Source organism: Phocoena sinus, chromosome 5, assembly GCF_008692025.1.
Source record: "Phocoena sinus isolate mPhoSin1 chromosome 5, mPhoSin1.pri, whole genome shotgun sequence".
Taxonomy (NCBI): domain Eukaryota; kingdom Metazoa; phylum Chordata; class Mammalia; order Artiodactyla; family Phocoenidae; genus Phocoena; species Phocoena sinus.
In genome coordinates, this window is record NC_045767.1 from 53,882,957 (window position 1) to 53,901,221 (window position 18,265).

General features: G+C 36.2%; 1 protein-coding gene across 3 annotated transcripts in view; it reads left to right on the forward strand.

Moving 5' to 3' along the window:
- TBC1D19 (TBC1 domain family member 19) overlaps nt 1–17,545 on the forward strand; it is a 156,268-nt gene extending 138,723 nt beyond the window's left edge. For all 3 annotated transcript variants that reach the window (XM_032633641.1, XM_032633644.1, XM_032633645.1), the window contains 5 exons: nt 1,146–1,255; nt 3,338–3,429; nt 10,808–10,923; nt 16,255–16,325; nt 17,339–17,545. In XM_032633641.1, coding sequence (XP_032489532.1) covers nt 1,146–1,255; nt 3,338–3,429; nt 10,808–10,923; nt 16,255–16,325; nt 17,339–17,413 — 464 coding nt within the window. In that variant the 3' untranslated portion in view covers nt 17,414–17,545. The remainder of the gene's footprint in view (nt 1–1,145; nt 1,256–3,337; nt 3,430–10,807; nt 10,924–16,254; nt 16,326–17,338) is intronic.
- The last annotated feature ends 720 nt before the right edge of the window (nt 17,546–18,265 follow it).

Genomic DNA, 18,265 nt, shown 5'->3' on the forward strand with positions numbered 1-18,265 from the left:
AAATTTCTCAGTTGCAATGCTAGTTTTTGATAATTTATTCATCAGTAATACTGTGCACCGCCATTTATCCCAGATAATCGAGTTTTTGTTTTGTCAGAATTTAAAATTTTTTATCATTTTTTCCTTTCACGTTGTCAAAAGGAAGTGAGCTGAGTTGGCTCATTGGTTTCTCTGCTTACTTAATGCCTACTGCCCTCAGGGCATCACTGACGATATAGAGCCCAAGACCTTCTTACCTGTCTGATCTATATCATAGATGAAATTACCCAATAAATAAGCCACTTTTATTAAATTAATATTTAGGTAATGCAGTTTTATATATCTGCATTATAGTGTATTTATGCTGCCTAAAATTCTTGAGTGTTGAAAAGATGAAAAGCATGACCACGTTCGCAAGTGCAGAATAATCAGACTGTCAGGTCAGCATCTGATTTTAAAATCTGACTTTCTGACAGTCAGCCATGAGCTGTCTGGTTGAGTTGACCCACCTGTGCTTAACTGCCATGAACTGGGTACAAAAGAAAACTTAATTCAAATTCATTAGAGAAATAAATTCTTAGAGTTGTTTTATTTTAAGCCTATGAAAATTGTCTAGATACATATTGAGATATGCCAATATAGACCAATAGCCTAAACTGTTAATCAAAATTTTAATTTTCAAATTCAGTTAGTTGAAGACCGTCGTTCTAAAAGCTAGTCGTAAATCATCTTATATTTTACTTACCTGACTTCAAAAATTAAAAATTTCAAAAGATCCTTTGTGGGACAAAGTAAAAATGAATTGCCTGATTGTCACTTTCTTATTATTTCAATTGAAAAAAAGAGAGACTTGACTTTATGTAGTTTTTAAAAGTTACTTTGAATTTTCAATATCCCTATATAGTTCCATTGTGTCATTCTTATTCTACTGTTGAGATTATAATATTTTATAATTTACTCCCTTCTTTTTAATTTTTAATGACTCAGTTTTTTATGTGTGCATATATTCCCTTTTCAACATGAAAAAAGAATATATATATGATTCTAAACTTGTCTATGAATGAATATTATTACTAGAAAATATTTATTCTTTCATGTTTTGTGAACTTATTTTTTTAATTTTAGTAGTTCTGCAATATTATTAATTAACTTTTTTGTTCTTTCAGTTGCACCACTTTGTTTTCTGTACCATGAACCTTCCAAATTGTATCAGATATTCCGTGAGATGTATGTGCGTTTTTTCTTCAGACTTCATTCCATCTCTTCTCATCCTTCTGTAAGTTCATAAAAAAAAAAAAAAATGGATCAAAGCAGACTCTAATCTGTTTTTCCTTTCCTTAAGAAAAACAAATGTTAATTTGTGAGGTCAAGCAACACTTTTCTATGGAATAAATGAAAGAGAAGAAGAAATTGATATTTAAATAGTTTTAGTAATAATTAGAGAGGAAAAAGCCTTTTATCAATTGCATTTAAATTATCTTTTATATGTTGAAAGAAAAAACATAGCAATGTCTGTATTGTTTTCTTTGACAAAGGTGGCTAAGTTCCTTGAATGCTGGTTTCCTCCTCTCTGAAACTCATTTCAGAGTTAATAATGAGTTTCTGTGGTGCTGTAGAGCAGTGTACAAAGCACCTGGGTAGCCCTTGGCTCGTGGCAGATGTTCAGTAAATAGATGGCTGCTGTTTTTATTGTTGTCGTTATGATTATCATCATCATCATCATCTTTTCTTTGTTAATGAAAAAGAAACATTTATTTGTCCCTTATTTTTCAATTTGGCTAATTATCAGTTATCAAACTAGATATCTCCTCTGTGTTTATTCAATAGATGGCTCCTTGGCCTTAACATGAAATTCAAAGAGAAGCATACTGGGAGTTGAGTAGTTGTATCTGTTTTATTTTGTCCATTCCTTTATCATATCTTCCTTCCCCCACCCCCACCCTCCTTAGCCTGAGTAAAAGCAGTGTTTATTTTACTTCAGTTATACTTTTTCTGTCTTTGAGCCTGCTTTGGTCTGCTTGTGGGTAACTTGACTGACTCTCCAGAAAAAAAACATTAAAAATTGGAATGTGTCAGGGCTACCAAGTTTCCCAAAAGAGGAGGCTGTCACTGCTACTCAACTAAATAGCAGTTCATTATCCTCCCCCCGCCATTCCTGTGTATTCCTGTTCCACCTTCCTCTGTCTCCACTGTTGCTCTCATACATTGCTAGTGAAAGCAGGCAAGTAACAGAAATCCAGGATGTCACAGATGAACAAATGAAGTACCGCCAATTATCTTGGGTTTCTTCTCTCTGAGACGACTTGATTTAATGCCTATATTGCATGAATATTTAATCTAGAATAACCAAAAATATATTAATAATTCCTTTTTCTTATAACTCATCCTTAGCCTCAGATTTCTTACTCACATATTCTGTACCATTTTACGCTTCAGAGTTTCAAAAAACTGTTTTTAACTGGCTGCCCAGTAGATACCCATGATGTTTTCCCTGTGCAGACCACTGAAGCTTGCCACTGAGCAACTCTGGATATGCCTTCTCTATATCCGTGCTGACCCTAAGGTGTCCTTATTTAGCTGATTGATTGGGACAGCCCTGCCTCTGCCCTTTCTTTATTCAGTGAAATAAAGACTTAACAGGCAGTCATCTCCTTTTCTGGCTTGCAGCCAGACTTAACTATTTGGAACCATGACAGCCTTATTTCTTTAGAAATTCAAAAAGAGGATTAAAACTTCCTTACAAAGATCAACGCTGAGGAATGCTGAGCTGCAAGAAAGACTTTATTCAGAGTTGTCAAGCAATAAATGCACTTGAAAAACCATCTACTTTGTACTCTACAGATAATGCCCTTTTAAAAAAGTGGATTTCAGCTTTTTAAAAAGTTATCCTTATACTAAGTAATCAAACATTCTTGTTTGATAACTTCCTGATGCAAATTTCAAACAGTCTTTCTCTGGGGATGGATTTCAATGAAAGAGTTAAAAAAGCAGGAAATATTTTCCCTGATGGGTGAGACAGCTGGAAGGGAAGGGACATATGGAGGAGAAAGTGAAAGGTGTGGCTATAACACCAGAGAAATACCTGGAAACTGGAATGCATCCAGAAAAAACTAATTTTGCTGGGCCTACGTGATACTATATGACTTACAGAGAAGCAGGTTTTTCTATAAAATGACGTTTTCCTTGAATTCCTAACATTACTACATGCCAGGTTACGTGGGGAGCCTATCGTTGTTAAAAAGGAAAAAATATTTATATTGATAATCTTTTTCTCATTTCCATTTGAATAATTTAATGGCAGAGTTCATTTTTAAATACTAAATTATGCATTTCTCTTGTGATTTATTATTGTATCCAGGGTATCGTGTCACTCTGTCTGCTGTTTGAAACTCTTCTTCAAACTTATCTCCCCCAACTCTTTTATCATCTACGAGAAATTGGGGCTCAACCGTGAGTATTTTTCTCTCCTAATTGAAGAATAAATTGATATCAGAAGGCTCTTTTTCATCATCAAAGATACAGTAATTTTTCAGAGACATTAAACTAACAGTCTCCCCAACAAAACAATAATTATCAAGTAGTAAATTATAACTCGACATTGTGCCAGAAATTCTTGGGAGACTTACCAAAATCCTAATAAATTCTTATTTGCTTGGATTTTTGTGCTTGGTACAAGAATCACTAAAAGAACTAATTTCTATTCATAATGAAATGTGTTGGCCAAACTGAGGCAAAAATTTGTGGAAACAAATACTACCTGAGAAATGTGATAACACTAAAATTAAGTCAATGTAGGCCAAATTTATCAGAAAACGACTTACGAAAGACAGAAAAGTTAAAGTTTGCTGGCTTTCATTAAAGGAATCTAGATCGATTATTTACCAGTGGTTGTACACTGTGATTTTTTTCTTCCAAAAGCTTGAATTTTTGTTCATTTATCTCAATATGAGTTATCAGTGAATATGTAGGGTACCTGTGGACCTCATTATTATTGGTTCTCTTTTTTTTAATTAACAGTGTCTTAAGGCAACAGAAATTTCCAAATGATTTATCAGTGTTTTGTTACTGTCTTCCTTTCTGTGTAACCATTTTCTCCTATATAAGGGCATATTTGAAAGGAACACTAACTCTTTGAGACCACGAAAGTAGTTAATGGGAAATAGAATCCATAGCCGATGGATGAGTGGGTGGGTGGGTTTAAGAGACAGACCCAGATTCAAATTCTATCTCTACTAAACTATAAAATCCTGATAAAATTATTTAATTTACCTAAGCCTCAATTTCTTTCATTAAGTCAAGATAATTTAATTTATTCATCTTTAAAATCAAGGGAATTCCTACCTCATGGAGTTGTTTAAAGATTGAATATGTATATGTTTATATATTGATATATATATATGTATATATACATATATATCTCCATATATATATATATATATCTCCATTCTAAAATCACCATCGAATTTCAGACATTTTAGATCTTAGAAATGCCATTTATAAAACAACACCTCATATCATCCGTTGATAACACCTAGGTGGCACTCTTTCTTTTGTAGACATTAAAAAACAGGATTAAAAAAAAAAACAAAACAGGATTTTATTAATAATTAATATTATAAAACAAGAATATGGCAGAAATATTTTATATTACATACAAGTCATTTTTTCTTATGGTAAACTGACCTTTATTTTACTACTGTGAAATGAATATTTGAATATAACTATGCTTTTCCTTACTAGAGTGAAGACATTTAGTTTATTGCTAGAAGCTAAAATCCTGATTTTTTTCTAGTCTATTTATACACTTTAATCATTAAAAGGAACAGATTTATTTCAGTGAATTATGATGAACATTAAAATTCTGATGCAAGAGAAAATATAAAAATTTAATTATCAGGCTAGAAATCAATTATTAAAAGGCTTTCATGAATTAAAACTAATGCTATTGGAAGGTTTTTAATTTAGAATTTAATTTTTTTACTAGATATAGGACTCTTCAGGATATCTCCTTCTTCTTGAGTACTTAGTGCATTTTATCTGTTATCATATTTATGGACATAAATTATTCATAATATTCCATAATAATTCTTAATTAGCCTTTCAATATCTATAGAATCAGAGTGACATTACCACTCTCATTCCTGAGATTGATATTTGTATCTTGTTTCTCTTCCTTGATTATTCTGGCCAGAGGTTTATTAATTTTATTCTTCTTTGAAAGAATCAGTTTTTGGTTTCATTGATTTTGTTTTTCTATTTTCAGTTTCATTGAGTTATGCTCTTTTTTTTTTTTTTTTTTTTTTTATTTTTTTGCTGTATGCGGGCCTCTCACTGTTGTGGCCTCTCCCGTTGCGGAGCACAGGCTCTGGACGCGCAGGCTCAGTGGCCATGGCTCATGGGCCTAGCTGCTCTGTGGCATGTGGGATCTTCCCAGACCGGGGCACAAACCCATGTCTCCTGCATCGGCAGGTGGACTCTCAACCACTGCGCCACCAGGGAAGCCCTATGCTCTTTTATTTGTTATCCATCTGTATACTTGCTTTAGTTTTGTTTTGGTCTTGTCTTTCTACTTGTTTAAGGTGAAATTTAGATAATTAATTTGAGACATTTCTTCTTTTCTAATGTAAGCAATAATGTTATAAATTGCCCTCAAAGCACTGCTTTACCTCCACTCAACAAATTTTGATGTGTTATGTTTTCACTTTCATTCAATTCAAAATGTTTCTTAATTTCTCTTGTGACTTCCTCTTTGACCATAGTTTATATAAAACTGCATGTTTAATTTCTAAATATTGGGAAAGATATTATGTCTTTCCGTGATTGATTTCTATTGTAATTCTGTTACAGTTAGACAATGTGCTTCATAAGATTTTAGTTCTTTTAAATGTGTCGCAGTTTGTTTTATGACCCAGAATATGATCTATCTTGATGAATCTTCCATGTACACTTGAAAAGAATTTGTATGCTGCTAGTGTTGAGCAGAATGTTCTGTAAGTGGTAATCAAGTCAAGCTTGTTGATAATGTTCAAGACTTCTATACACTTGTTAATTTTCTGTCTACTTTTTCTATTGATTATTGAGAAAGAAATGTTAGAGTCTCCAATTATAATTGTGAATTTGTCTTTTTATTTCTGCATTGCTATATATATTTTTACTTCATGTATTTGACTCTGTTTTTAGGAGAATTGATCTTTTTATCATTATGTAATGTCTTTTCCTAGCAATAAATCTACTATGTCTGATATAGCCATTCCAGCTTTCTTTTTATTACAATTTGTACAGTGTATTCTTTTCTGTCTCTTTACTTTTAACGTATTGATTATCAATGTCTTTACTTTTCAGATGGCTTTCTTGTCAGAAGTATACTTGGGTCATTCAGTGTGGCAGTTTGTCTTTTAATTGGTGTGTTTATTCCATTTACATTTAATGTAATTGATATTATGGGATTAAAATAATATCAATTGATATTATTTACTATCTTGATAGACATTTTTTTGTTTGTCCCATGTGCTCTTTATTCTTTTTGTCCTCTTTTCCTGCCTACTTTTTTTTTTTTTTAATATTTATTTATTTATTTATGGCCACATCGGGTCTTAGTTGTAGCACACGGGATCTTTCATTGCAGCATGCAGGCTTCTCTCTAGTTGTGGTGCAGGGATTTAGTTGCCCCACAGCATGTGGGATCTTAGTTCCCTGTCCAGGGATCAAACCCATGTCCCCTGCATTGAAAGGCGGATTCTCAACTACTGGACCACCAAGGAAGTCCCTCCTGCCTACTTTTGTTTGTTTGTTTGTTTTTAATTTATTTATTTTCTTTATTTTTGGCTGCATTGGGTCTTAGTTGCAGCACACAGGATCTTCGTCAAGGCATACAGGATCTTTCGCTGCAGGATGCGGGCTTCTCTCTAGTCATGGCATGCAGGTTTTCTCTTCTCTAGTTGTGGCATGCAGGCTCCAGGGCAGTTGGGCTCTGTAGTTGTGGCATGCAGGTTCCAGAGCGTGTGGGCTCTGTAGTTTGTGGCACGCAGGCTCTAGTTGAGGCGCATGAGCTCAGTAGTTGTAGCACGTGGACTTAGTTGCCCCACAGCATGTGGGATATTCGTTCCTTGACCAGGGATCGAACCTGTGTCCCCTGCATTGTAAGGTGGATTCTTTACCACTGGACCACCAGGGAAGTTCCCCTCCTGCCTACTTTTGAGTTGAATAATTTTTTACTCCATTTTATCTCCAGTGGATTATTATTTATACCTTTCTAAAAATATATTTTGGTAAGTGTCTGTCTTAGTTCAGTCTGCTATAACAAATTACCGTAAACTGTATGGCTTATAAACAACAGAAATTTATTTCTCACAGTTTTGGAGACTGGAAGTCAAAGATCAGGTTGCTAGCATGGTTGAGCTCCAGAGGACCTTCTTCTAAGTTGCAGACTGCTTCTCATTGTATCCTCACATGACGGAGAGCAGAGAAGAAAAAGAAGCTCTCACATGACTCTTATGAAGGCACTAATCCCAAACATGAGGACCTACCTTCATAACTTTATCTAATGCTAATTAACTTCCAAAGGCCACACACCTCTTTCCTAATACCATCACACTGGGGGGTAATTTCAATATATGAATTTGGGGGTGGGAGTGGGGACACAAGCATTCAGTCTATAACAGTGCCCTAGGATTTACAATATACATCTTTAATTTATCCCTTCTACTTTCAAATAAACTCCAAGCCTGGAGGGTTCCATGGGCAAATTCTACAAAACACGTCAGGAAGAAATAATATCAATTATTGTTTTTCTGTGGCTGCTGTCAAGATCTTTGTCTTTAGATCTTAGCAGTTTGATTATGATGTATCTGGACATGGATTTCTTGGGTTTATCCTGTTTAGGGTTTGCTTAGCATCTTGAATTTGAGGCTTATTTCTGTTGCCAAAGTTAGGAAGTTTTCAACCATTATTTCTTCAAATATTTTTTTCTGCACCACACTCATTATCCTTTTCTTCTGGGACACAAATATTAAAACTTTTAGTCTTATCTCACAGCTTCCTGAAGCTCTGTTCATTTTGTTTTCAATCCTTTTTACTCTGTAGTTCAGATTGGACACTTCTATTGATTTATATTTAAATTCACTGGCTCTCTCAATGGTTATTTCCATTTTGCTATTGGATCCATCCAGTGAGGGTTGTTTTGTTGTTGTTATTGTTTTTGTTGTTTTTATCAGTTCTAAAATTTCCATTTGGTTCTTAACAAAACTCAGAATTGTGCATTAGTAAGGGCAGATTCTACTATACATCAGTTATACCTCAATAAACTGTATTTCTAAGAAATTGAATCTGTGCTGTATACTAGGGAGCAGAAGGCATGATGTGTGGTGCTGTTGTTCTAATAAGACACTGAGAGATCCAGTAAAATGAAACTAGTTGAAGTTAATAATTGAGGCTTAAAAGTTAGTAAATTATTTAAATTTAAAATAATTGGTGGCTAAAAGTTTCTTTGGCATCTATAAACAGATATTCTAAAACCAACCAAAAATCTTGATTTATCAATCTTACTGCCTACATGTACTTTGTTATATTAGAACAATAGTTATCTAGTATTGAGGAATTTCTGAAACGTGGGGGTCCTTTTTCAGTCTCAAGAAAAGTTAATGTGACACCAACAAAGGCAATCTCTCAATCCCATTTTCTCTTTTAAGAAAAAGTACAGATATTTATCTATATAACAATTTTAACAAAGAATTTGGCTAGAACCTCTCAGGGGCAGTCAAGTGATGTTTAATTGCCAATAGATAGTACAGAAATTGAGAGACTATTTAATCTCTTCAGGCACCAAAGCCAAAGAGTTTGTTTCCTGATTCTAGAGATAAATTGTTATTGTAACATAACCTCTCTATGAAACAGTAGGATCTCATACTTCTTAGGACTTTTTTTTTTTTTTTTTTTTGCAAAATAGAATTTAATTGAATTTTCTGGTTGATTTTTCAGAGTTCTGATGACCTCCTCTATAAAGCTAAGGGTTTCAAATCAGAGGTTTATTTCTAAGGTCCCTTATAGCTTTTCCTTTTTTTAAGATTTAATTTTATTTTTTATTTTTAGCTGCGTTGGGTCTTTGTTGCTGCACGCAGGCTTTCTCTAGTTGCAGTGAGCAGGAGCTACTCTTCATTGCGGTGCGCGGGCTTCTCCTTGCGGTGGCTTCTCTTGTTGCAGAGCACGGGCTCTAGGTGCATGGGCTCAATAGTTGTGGCTCGCAGGCTCTAAAGTGCAGGCTCAGTGGTTTGAGGCATGGGCTTAGCTGCTCCGTGGCATGTGGGACCTTCCCAGACCAGGGATCGAATCTGTGTCCCTGCATTGGCAGGCGGATTCTTATGCACTGTGCCACCAGGGAAGTCCCCCTATAGCTTTAAAACTAGTTTTCTCTGTCTTTTTTCATCCTTTTTAGCCATTTGAGTGAAATGTAGGAATATAATCTATTGAATTGGAAACATATGCAGCTATCAAGCTCTTTCAAGTATCTTGAATGAAAATTTAAATGTTCTAGGCTTGCCTGGAGCTGTTAAGACTATAAGATCACCTCATTGATAGCTAATTAGTACACACCCTGAAAAACAGAATGTAGAAGTGAGTTTTCTAAAGAATGAACTATAACATAAAGTAGGACCCAGGAATATAATTCTTTCTCTTAATGCTTTTTTTTTTTTTTGCTGTATGCGGGCCTCTCACTGTTGTGGCCTCTCCTGTTGTGGAGCACAGGGTCCAGACACACAGGCTCAGCGGCCATGGCTCACGGGCCCAGCCGCTCCATGGCATGTGGGATCTTCCCGGACCGGGGCATGAACCCATGTCCCCTGCATTGGCAGGTGGACTCTCAACCACTGCGCCACCAGGGAAGCCCTCTTAATGCTTTTGAGACCACTAATTTGAGGACTCATGGTTTCTCACCATTGCACTTTTTAACAGCTTTTAATAGAGTATTTGAGTTTTTTTTAATTTATTTTATTGAAGTATAGTTGATTTACAATGTTGTGTTAATCACAGCAGTGTTTCAGTTATACATATACATACATTGTTTTTCATATTCTTTCCATTATGGTTTATCACAGGATATTGAATATAGTTCCTTGTAGGAACAGTAGGACCTACAGCAGTAGGACCTTGTTGTTTATCCATTCAATACCATAATAGTTTGCATCTGCTAATCCCAAACTCCCCATCTATCTCTCCCCCCTCCCCCTTGGCAACCACAAGTCTGTTTTCTATGTCTGTGAGCCTGTTTCTGTTTCATACATAAGTTCATTTGTGTCATATTTTAGATTCCACATATAAGTGATTTCATGTGGTATTTGTCTTTCTCTTTCTGACTTCCTTCACTTGGTATGATAATCACTAGGTCCATCCATGTTGCTGCAAATGGCATTATTTCATTCTTTTTTATGGCTGAGTAGTATTCCATTGTATATATGTAGAGTGCTTGAGTTTTTTTTTTTTTTTTTTTTTTTTAATGCGTTACGCGGGCCTCTCACTGCTGTGGCCTCTCCCGTTGCGGAGGACAGGCTCCGGACGCGCAGGCTCAGCGGCCATGGCTCACGGGCCCAGCCGCTCCGCGGCATGTGGGATCTTCCCAGACCGGGGCACGAACCCGTGCCCCCTGCATCGGCAGGCGGACTCTCAACCACTGCGCCACCAGGGAAGCCCGAGTGCTTGAGTTTTAAATGCCCATGTGATTTTTCAGACCCACAGAGGAGTTACCTAATAATGGAACTGGTTGAGTTCTTCTGATACTGCTTTTTGACAAGAAAAAATTCCACTGGTAAAATTTCTTTCTTTTCTTTGCTTACAGACTTCGCATATCATTTAAATGGATGGTTCGAGCTTTTTCTGGATACTTAGCTACAGATCAACTCTTGCTTTTGTGGGATAGAATCCTAGGGTACAACTCTCTGGAAATTCTTGCTGGTAAGAGTAAGTGCTTGTTTGTAAAACACATGCTCTTTTTATAGTAAAGCCCCTTTCCTTTCTGACATTCACCATCTGTAATTAGAATTTAATTCTACAATTGTCTGTCATTTCTAATTCATGAACATTTAGTAGATGTATCTGCCTTAGAAGACAAGCACTGAGATTCTGCAATCTAAATACGTCTGCATAACTGCCCATCACGTCTATTCCTAGTCTTTTTTCGTCGCTTCTAGGAATGTCCAGCTCCCCTCCCCTGCTTTTAATCCAGCCAGGGCTTACAGTCTCAGCACCTGTGAGGTTTGCACAGCAGAGTGTAGGTATACTTCTGTTCTTTTCCTGACTCCTGTGACTACCTTAGTGTTCTGTTCTGTGCCCTTTCTCAACTACTACCTAAAATCCAAACTGAGACTGCTGAGCCTCCCTGCATAGTTGAAATCTCAGCTCTTCTGGACTAGTTTATACTGAACTCAAAACCTTTTCCTTGTTGCTAACAGTCTCTGACTCCTGCCCTGGTAACTGAGTTTCCCCTTTTACATACTCTCTTAAGCCAAAAAGAAATTCATCTTTTTTTCAGAAAGCCACAAATCTATCTTTTATTTAATAATTAAGTCCTTACAACAGATATACACAGAGGGCAACTGTATGATAACACATAGGGCACAGATTTCTTATTATATTATTTTGCTTCTCTGTATGTAAAATCGACTCAATTATTTTTATCATTGAAATTATCAGGGAATTTAAATAAGTATTACAGGGTTTTCACATGGAGAGCAGAGAATGCTGGTTCCAACCTTCTCCAGTTTTGTGACATTGAACAAATTATTTCATCTTTACCCAGTGATAGCATTGTAAAGACACCTCTCTGGGCCATTTGGAAATAATGCTTAATTGATGACCCTTTTCTTGCAGAAGATTCTCTAGGTACCATATTAACATATTTTTGAATGCTGAAAGTTCGAGTAATTAGGTGGCATTTTGAAAAGGAAAATTGAGGTAATAATAAAGTACCATGAAGATAAATGTTGCCCCTGGTATAATGAGAGATATCATTTACTGGGGTTTTTAACAACTCCCAGTATCCTTCTATCTCAGCTGTTTTTAAAGCCCGTCCAAATATGAGTTAGGAAAAACTGGTCTGCCATCACCTCTTTTGGCTGAATGGTAGTGATACATACGATCTAGAGACAAAAGGGAATCCTAGAGGTCATCAGGTATAACTTCTTTTAAATATTTCTAACAGGCAGTCCTTATCCTGTTTCTGAATATTCAGTGTTGGATAATCCCTGTCATACCAAGTAGCCCATTTCATTTCTGGATAATATAACTTTTTTTTTTTTTTTTTGACCACGTTGCATGGCGTGTGGGATCTTAGTTCCCCCACCACGGATCAAACCCCTGCAGTGGAAGCATGGGGTCTTAACCACTAGACCGCCAGGCAAGTCCCTGGATAATATAACTTGTTAGAATGTACTACTGTTAAACCAGGATCATCATCATGTTTTTTCTACTCTCTCACCCCCTCCTTTCCTCTAAGTCTTCTATTTTCCAGGCTAAGTAGTATTGATTTTTGCTACCATTTCTCAGGTAACAGGATTTTAGATTTTCTACCAAATAACTCTTCTGGGTAGGGCATAAATTTTGAAGAGTATTGTATGTAGCTTTTTGTATCATTTCAGAAAACATTAGAGCATGTTAAAGAAATGGGCTCAGTATTAGAAAGTACTTTCTAATAATTAGGACTTTCCAAAAGTAGAATGGGCTTTTTAACTGTCATCTGAAGGGTTAAGAGGTTTTCTATCATGAAAGAAATGTTGAATTGGAAGACCTTCAAAGCGTCTTCCAATGTAAAGTCTCCCATTCTGTGACATCACCCCTCAGCAAACTGAAGTGAAAGAGAAATGAATGTTGAATGCTGCATTTGCTCTAAGCCACGTACTTTGCTGTAAGCTTAATACAGTAATTTAAAAGTTATTGATGTATAGGTAGAAATGCAGTTCACACTGCATTCACTTTCTCTGAGTGTTTTTAAAAAATCAACAGAGGGGCTTCCCTGGTAGCACAGTGGTTAAGAATCCACCTGCCAGTGCAGGGCACACAGGTTTGATACCTGGTCCAGGAAGATCCCACATGCCGCGGAGCAACTAAGCCCAAGCGCCACAACTACTGAGCCCCTGCGCCTAGAGCCCACATGCTCTGCAACAAGAGAAGCCACTGCAGTGAGAAGCCTGCACATCGAAACAACGACCCAACACAGCCAAAAGTAAAAATAAACAAATAAATAAATTTATTTTAAAAAAAGAAATCAACAGAGAAGAATTGTAGAACATCTAGAAATGGAATTAGACTAATGGGAATTCCTACCATGGAATTCAGATAAAGAGCCATAGGGTAGGTAATTGCATGTAGATGTGTATATAAGTCAGTTTTGATTATTTTATACATTTTTGAGGCTGAATATTTTGTGACCACCTTTTTTGCTCAAGGGAGCTTATGTAGTCTTTCGAAATATTTTAGTAAATATTACTGGTTTCAATTGTGAACTAATTAGGGCCTTTTGAAGAACAGTTTAAAGCATAGGTGTCTTAATGTTCATGATAGAGTTGCTTAAAATTAAAGTAATGAGAACAGTTTAAAAGACCAAAAGTAAATATTTGAGTTTCTGTATTTCATATGAAGCATGACTTCAGTTGAAAATATCCCAGGACTCCCCTGGTGGCGCAGTGGTTAAGAATCCGCCTGCCAATGCAGGGGACACGGGTTCGAGCCCTGGTCTGGGAAGATCCCATGTGCCGCGGAGCAACTAAGCCCGTGGGCCACAACTACTGAGCCTGTGCTCTAGAGCCCACGAGCCACAACTACTGAAGCCCGCGTGCCTAGAGCCCATGCTCCGCAACAAGAGAAGCCACCACAATGAGAAGCCTGCGCACTGCAACAAAGAGTAGCCCCAGCTCGCTGCGGCTAGAGAAAGCCCACACTCAGCAATGAAGACCCAACACAGCCAAAAAAAAAAAAAGTGTTTTTAATTAAAAAAGAAAATGTCCCAAAGCATAGACCTGTTTTCCTTGGCAAATAAACCTGCTGTGAGGAAGTACTGGGCAAAGCAATCATGAAGCAGACGGAAAGGAACTTCTGTGATGTGACACCAAGATAAATAAAGGTTGTGAGCACATAAGCATTTTGGATGCTGAAGTCAATTAGTAACTACTCTTTTATTCCCCCTCTTATCTACCTTTGGAAAAACTATATATTTCCCACCATGTAAAACTCTTTCCTGCTACAGCGGAAAATTTGACCATCCTGTCAAGCTTTCACCAACTCCGTTAAATTATACTCAGAAAAGGAAATAGTGACCACAACCCTTAGCTCCTAAAATGTCTCCATTTTCAAATATGATTCCAGATATTAGAAAACTATAAAGAAGTTGTTGGTCCACAGAAATGGTTTTCTTTGATATTCTTGTAAAAATGGAAGCTGAGGGACTTTAGGTACTTAAGTTTTCTCCATTTCAATTAAAGGGTAAATTCTTTGCCCCAGGTCTCTTATATCCCTTGTTACATATTAAATAATCCCAGCTGATGACTTTTTAAATTTTGTTTTACCACTACCATGTATTTTTCTCCCAGAATTTTCCTAACTAGTTCTAATGCTTTTTTTGACAAACTGTCCAAAATCTGTTGTCCCCTCGAAAAATGCCTGTGCTTCCCGGTCACTCGGCCTCTATCTGGGGAAATTAAGAGACCTGGATCCTGACTTCTACTCCATAGGCATGACCCCTATCAGGTGGTCCAGAGCCCAGGACCACCATGCATCATCCTTCAGGCCATCTCTGGAAAACCATTCTTTTTTTTTTTTTTTAATTGAAGTATAGTTATTTACAATGTTGGGTTAATTTCTTCTGTACAGCAAAGTGACTCAGTTATACATGTATATACAGTCTTTTTTATATTCTTTTCCATTATGGTTTATCCCAGGGGAAAACTATTCTGAGAGAAGACAAAAGAGAAGGTGATTCTTAGGAAAGCACACAGATTTCTATATCAGGGATGAGTCATTACTGCTTACCTTCAATTTCAAAAATGTCATCACATAGTGGTTAAATGCTTGAGCTCTAGGGCCAGAGTTGAGTAGTCACTACTATTTTCTACCTGTGTGACTCTGAATATGTCATCCAAACTCACAGTGCCTCAGTTTCTACATTAGTAAAATGTGGCTAACAATAGTACTTAACTCATTTTTGGTATTAGAATTAGCTGCTATTATCATTATCATTACTTCCATAGTAAAAATGTATTTTAAAAAACATTTGCATTATCTATGCAATATACTTAGGAACGAGTCTTCCAAATAATTTTAAAGATTCCTTACCATTCATTTCCTAAACTTTAAGGGCATGTTGGGTTAGGGAATGTACTACCACTACTGGTGATGAAAAAGATGGGGAGAAGTCAAGAGTCACCTGCAGGCAGTACCGTCTCCTTATCAGAGTTGCCTGAACCTATTACATGGTCCTTCCATTGTTCATGATGACTCATTCACTTTCACAAAGTTTTATGGTAGATTATATAATAAGACATAATGCATGTAGCATTACTCTCTTTTCATATGCAGATGATTAATGGGAACAAAAATCCAAATGTTTTCTACTCAGTATATATTATTGACCTTCAAGATGTTCTATAATGGTTTGCTTTATTTTCTTTTCAAAGTTTCAACTTCTTTTTCTGTGGCCAACATTAATGTAAATGTCAGGATCAATCCCACAGTAGCCCGCCCCACAGACGTATCCATTTATGACACTCTAAGAAAGTCAATGATGAGCATAAAAATATAAATATAACAAAATAGTATAAAAATATTTTTAAGGAAAGACTTTATTGCCACATTTTTATCAGGATACCTCCTTGATACATATGAAACATCATCTGATATATTTAAAAATTCAGTCTGCATATAACTTCTCAGAAGCCTCTCCATTGCATCAGTAAGAAACACCTGCATCAAAATAAATCTTTATTTATAAGATAGTCATTAGATCTTCATGCCATTTAAAAATTGTTACAATTGAAGTTATAGGTATGAAACAATTTATAAAATGGCTTTTTTAAAACCACTAAAATTTCCCTTTTTCCCAAAACTGCACCATCAAGCCACTGTTCTCCAGAGGAGACAATTTCCATTCATCACAAGGCCTTAACTCAGAATGCAGGATGCAGTTGTGAAGCACTAATTCTGAGCCCTCATCGTGGGTTGTGGGCATAGCAGTAAAATTGTCTGGCTGATGAGTAGACCAGACCAGCAGTTGAAATAGTGTGCATTCTTTTCCAGTCCTGGCAGCTGCTGTGTTTGCTTTCCGAGCAGTGAACCTGATGGAGGTGACATCACTGGCTGCAGCTGAAGTAAGGATAAGTTTCACTCAGATGGGATGGAAATAGTTCCTGAGAGATTGCCAGGCTCGGGCACTTCAGTATCAGATGCATAGGACACACATTACTCGCAGACTAATTTTTTAACTTAGGTAAAACCCACAAGTTTTGAGCTAAGTAATATTAAGTATTCAGAATTCCTTAATTACTTGAAAACAATATTCCTGTGAAGGAGTCATAAACAAGATTATTATGGGAAACCACTATAACCATTACAGGAAACAAGATACCTAGTAGTTTTAATAGAAACTATTGGGACTTATGTTGCATTTTCTTATAATTGTTCACATCCATGTGTTATGCTCATAGAACAAAGACAAACTAGTTGAAAGAATTAAAGAGCATGTGTTTGGATGATATAGTAAAGATACATGGGCTTTTTGTTTATTTTTAGTTGTGGGTTAATTATTTAAAGCTCGTTTCTTTTCAGTAGTATATCTTACACCTGAAGCATGGTTCAATTAAATAGTGGCCTACAATATTACTCTATTTGTTATCTCTCATAGAAATGTAAATTTTATCCTTAAAATAGCTGCCTACATTCTTTATTTAAAGGGAAGAGGATGTTTATGCATCTTGCAACTGAGTAAACATTAGTTCCATCTTAAAGTGATTTCCTAAAGTCAGTTACTCCTTAGTATAACGGGACTAGGATTCATAATGTACGTTTATTTATAGAAGCAAGTTGAAATGTTAGACCTCTTATAAACTCATGCTACCTTGTATATTTGAAGAAGGCTCAAGACTAAAGTCCAGATTATTTTCTACTGCACATTTGAGTATTTTGCACATGTTCTAACATTAAGATGTTCAGAAAAGAGAAAGAAGGTTGTAGCTTCAGTACAGAGATTTGGGACCAATCTGAAGAACTTAGAGTGTGTTGATATCAGAATTACATTGTAAAGGTGTTTCTGCGTTTATTTCATAGGCTTCACTCTGCTGATCAGAATGCCGATATTAATCATTCCTTTTGTTTTTTGTTTCAGGCAGTTCTTGCTGACCTTTCTACTTTAAAAGTTATGCCTCTTCTTCAAATTTTTCTGTTTGCTACTGTCACCTGATCTTCTTCAAGGTCACTGACAACAACTCTAGTTTTTCATTAGAAAGTAATCATGAACTATGCAAACTCTGCATAAAACCAAAATTAAACTTTGCATATAAGCCAATAAAGATCATGTTCCTCCTCAGTTAAACCTAAGTAGTTCTTCACTTTTTGAAACAATAACTCTGCACACCACGTATTGCACTGCATGCTGCTGATTTTCAAGAGAGAAGCAGTAGATATAACTTCTGCTAAACTGAGCATACATAGCACAGATAACCCTGGCTTGTAAAAGGCATGTAACAATATATGCAATAAGAACTAAAGATGCTGTAATAAACTTGAACAGGTAATGTAGCCTCTGGGACAGTTCTCTTATGTCAGCTTGTAAATTTATCTCTAGATAATGAATCACTTTGTCTTATAAATTGCATTTCACTCAAAGCCAGGGGTGGGGTAGGATGTGGGAAGACTTGAAAAAGATAATGCTTTTAAGTGGGAATTCAAATGTACTTTGGTGTTTTTAACAACTTTTCTCTCATCAGAGATCTAGATCCCTCTCCATTTTATTTCTCTCTCTATTGGGGAAGGTCAAATACAGTTGTCTCCACCTGACAGTTTTATTCATCACTTTCTGAAAAAAGAAAATAGAATGATCCCTTTAAATTTCTCAACCTTCCATCTCTTAGTTAGAAGACTTGACACTGCTGAGATCTGTTGCCAGATTCCATTACTTTGGAAGTTTACAAAGAGGACACCCAAGGACTCAATGAAGGGAATGAAAAATCAAAACCGTATGCACTTTTTTTTTTTTTTTTTTGCGGTACGCGGGCCTCTCACTGTTGTGGCCTCTCCCGTTGCGGAGCACAGG